This window comes from Condylura cristata, unplaced genomic scaffold (genome assembly GCF_000260355.1).
Source record: "Condylura cristata isolate star-nosed mole 26May11 unplaced genomic scaffold, ConCri1.0 scaffold00015, whole genome shotgun sequence".
In the NCBI taxonomy this organism is placed as follows: Eukaryota; Metazoa; Chordata; class Mammalia; order Eulipotyphla; family Talpidae; genus Condylura; species Condylura cristata.
Genome location: NW_004567116.1, coordinates 749878 through 752463, shown reverse-complemented (window position 1 = coordinate 752463; position 2586 = coordinate 749878). Strand labels below are relative to the sequence as shown.

The 2586-nt window shown below is 71.5% G+C and overlaps 2 protein-coding genes across 2 annotated transcripts in view; one reads left to right on the top strand and one right to left on the bottom strand.

Moving 5' to 3' along the window:
• The window catches only part of NDUFV1 (NADH dehydrogenase (ubiquinone) flavoprotein 1, 51kDa), a 4691-nt gene extending 4330 nt beyond the window's left edge, over positions 1 to 361 (top strand). The window contains exon 10 of the mRNA XM_004682564.2: positions 184 to 361. Coding sequence (XP_004682621.1) covers positions 184 to 296 — 113 coding nt within the window. The 3' untranslated portion in view covers positions 297 to 361. The remainder of the gene's footprint in view (positions 1 to 183) is intronic.
• Positions 362 to 789: 428 nt separating this feature from the next.
• The window catches only part of LOC101630741 (double C2-like domain-containing protein gamma), a 3075-nt gene continuing 1278 nt past the window's right edge, over positions 790 to 2586 (bottom strand). The window contains exons 2-7 of the mRNA XM_004683315.1: positions 2463 to 2582; positions 2331 to 2384; positions 1329 to 1486; positions 1177 to 1258; positions 986 to 1082; positions 790 to 920 (exon numbers count right to left, since the gene is read on the bottom strand). Of these exons, the coding sequence (XP_004683372.1) occupies positions 790 to 920; positions 986 to 1082; positions 1177 to 1258; positions 1329 to 1486; positions 2331 to 2384; positions 2463 to 2582 (642 nt within the window). The remainder of the gene's footprint in view (positions 921 to 985; positions 1083 to 1176; positions 1259 to 1328; positions 1487 to 2330; positions 2385 to 2462; positions 2583 to 2586) is intronic.

Sequence of the window (2586 nt, the reverse complement as noted above, 5' to 3'; positions counted from 1 at the left end):
CCCGGGGCGCCGGCCAGCCCTTCAGCCAAGCCCAACTCGGAGAGAGCCTTGCGCCCCCCCACGAGCCCGATTCGCCCCCAAACCCCGGGGGGGGGTTTCCCCCCCCCCCCCCCCGAGAGCCGCGCGACGCCCGCCGGCAAGTAAAAAGCTCGCTTCCTGCCATCTTGCGCTCCCCCCACCGCCCATCCCACAAGGCACCGGTGTCTCCGCAGGGCCTGATCCGCCACTTCCGACCGGAGCTGGAGGGGCGGATGCAGCAGTTCGCCCAGCAGCGCCAGGCCCAAGCTGCCTCCTGAGCGGGCCCCTCCGGGCGCCAGCTCCTGCCCACAGCCGGCCAATAAAGCTGGTGCAGCCCACTCTGCCCGCGCAGCCTCTGTGCCCTCGCCCTTGCGCTCGCCCTGCCGCACTTGGCACCTGTCTCTGGGCAGAGCCCAGCCGGCGGCATCTGGCTCCCCGTGGCCAGCGACACTCCCCTACCCGCCTGCGGACCGTCCCCAGCCCAGGAAGCAGTCAGGAGGGGCGGGTGGGGGCAGCTGCGAGCTGGGGCTCCGCGACCCGCACCCGACCCGGCGCCGCCTCCGGGACGAGCGAGTGGAGCAGCCCGGCTGCCTGCGGGCGACGGGCAGAGAGGGCGCAGGCGCGGTCTGGTTGGGGACTGTTTATTCGTGACTCGGCAGTGGGTGAACTTGAAAGCGGGCAGGGAGGCCTGCTACTGGCACGGTGGGCTGGGCACGCCGGGGCGCCTGCTCCCTGCAGCGGGCGGGGCGGGCAGTGCCGGGCGGCGCTCGCCTAGTCGCTGGGCTGGAGCGGCACTCCGTCCAGCAGGTGCCACAGCTCCAGCCGCCGGTCGCTGCGGCCCAGGCACTCACGCCAGTGCCTCTGCCGCTCCCCACCGGCCTGGCTACCCAGCTGCACCCCACCTGGGTTGGGGACAGGCGTCAGGAGACGGGAACCCCAGGGCCTCCCGCCCGACGTCCCCGCTTACCAATGAAGTCGTCGGCAGTCCCCAGGTCGTAGTCCCACACGGACACCAGCAGCGTCTTCTGGGCCAGCTCCTCCCTCGCGCCTGGGTAGAAGAACTCCTGCGGGCAGGGGAGAAGGGCAGGGAGCAGGTGCCCGGACCCCAGCTTCGGGAGGAGGCTCAGCCGGCGAGCGGCTCGGGATCGTTGGGCCCACCTCATTGAACTCGGGGTTCAGGGTCTTCTTCCGGACGCTGGTCTTGTATTTAGATTTCTTGCCCACGTTGGGATGCAGGAAACTGGGGAGGATGGGGACACATTAGAGGGGGCCCTGGAGGGGAGCCCACTGCCCCCCGCTCGCTCACTCACAGGCGCACAAAGGGGTCTGAGTAGCCGTTGGCGTCCATGGGGGCGAGGTGGGCACAGCGCAGCACGCCCACCAGCAGGCCACCGCGCTGGGAGCTGTAGCACAGGGACAGCAGGATGCGCCCCCGCTCCGCCCCGGCCCCCTCGGCCTCCGCGTCGTCCTGCGGGGGAAGCGGGCTCAGCCCCGGCCTCTGGACAGGGCGCCGAGCAGCGGCCAGCGGCTGTGATCTCACGACTCGGTGTCCTGGAGGGCAGGGGCCTGCGAGGCCAGGCCTGGTCGGCCCTGCACCTGCCTCTGAGATGTAGCGGGGCGCTGCCGAGGCCCCGCTGGTGCCCACAGCTCCCTCAGCGACAAGACCCGCCCTCCACCCCGCGCCCGGGCACCGGCTGTCCTCTGCCCTATCTGGGTACCGCGGAAGAGCCCCGGAAGCGCTCAGGACCTGCCCTCCCTCCATCACTGAGGGCGTGTGTCCCCGAAGCCCGCCCCAGTGGGGGGGCCCGCCAGGCACACCCGCTGGGCGCAGGCCTGCAGAAGTGGGCGCCCACAGGGGCCCCAGCTCCCCTGCTGCCGCCCGGCTTGGCTGAGGGGCTGCTGCAGTGACCGGTGGCTCCACTAGTGGGCAGCGGGTGAGGGTGGGGCTGTCCCTGCTGGGCAGCCGGGGCGCTTTGGCGGGATGGGGACCCACTGCAGTAACCCTCACTGCTTCCTGAGTAGGGCTCCTGGCCGGGGCGTCGTACCCACAGTCCAGGCCTATGGGCCGGGGAGCCCCACCCCGGCATCTGCACCTCGACCTGCCCTTCGAGCTTGGGCCATGATCAAGTTCCAGCCTCGGCACGAGGCTGGCCCCAGAGCCACCTGGCCCCTCTGGGCTGTCCCAACAGGGAGGTCACCCCACTCTCACTGGCACGCCAGTTTTTGGGGCTACAGGGCCCAAGGGCCTCTTGGGGGCCTTACTTCTGCCGGCCCACCTGGACCCCTGCCTGCCCCTCCCCAGCCCTACCCACCTCTTCGTACAGGGACATGCCGCGCGTGGTGTCCAGGCTCTTGGGCCTCTTGGTCTGAAAGGGCAGAGAGCGGTGACCGCCAGGCCCTGCCCCGCCCTGCCCCAGCTCTGCCTCGCAAGTGCCCCCACTCACCAGCCTCCGCTTCTCCAGACACACGTCGAAGCTGCGGGCTCGGTTGGGCACCAGCTTCCTCAGGGGCACCCGCAGCTCCCCCAGGGCAGGCGCCCCCCGCCGTCGCCGCAGCCGCGGGTCCTCA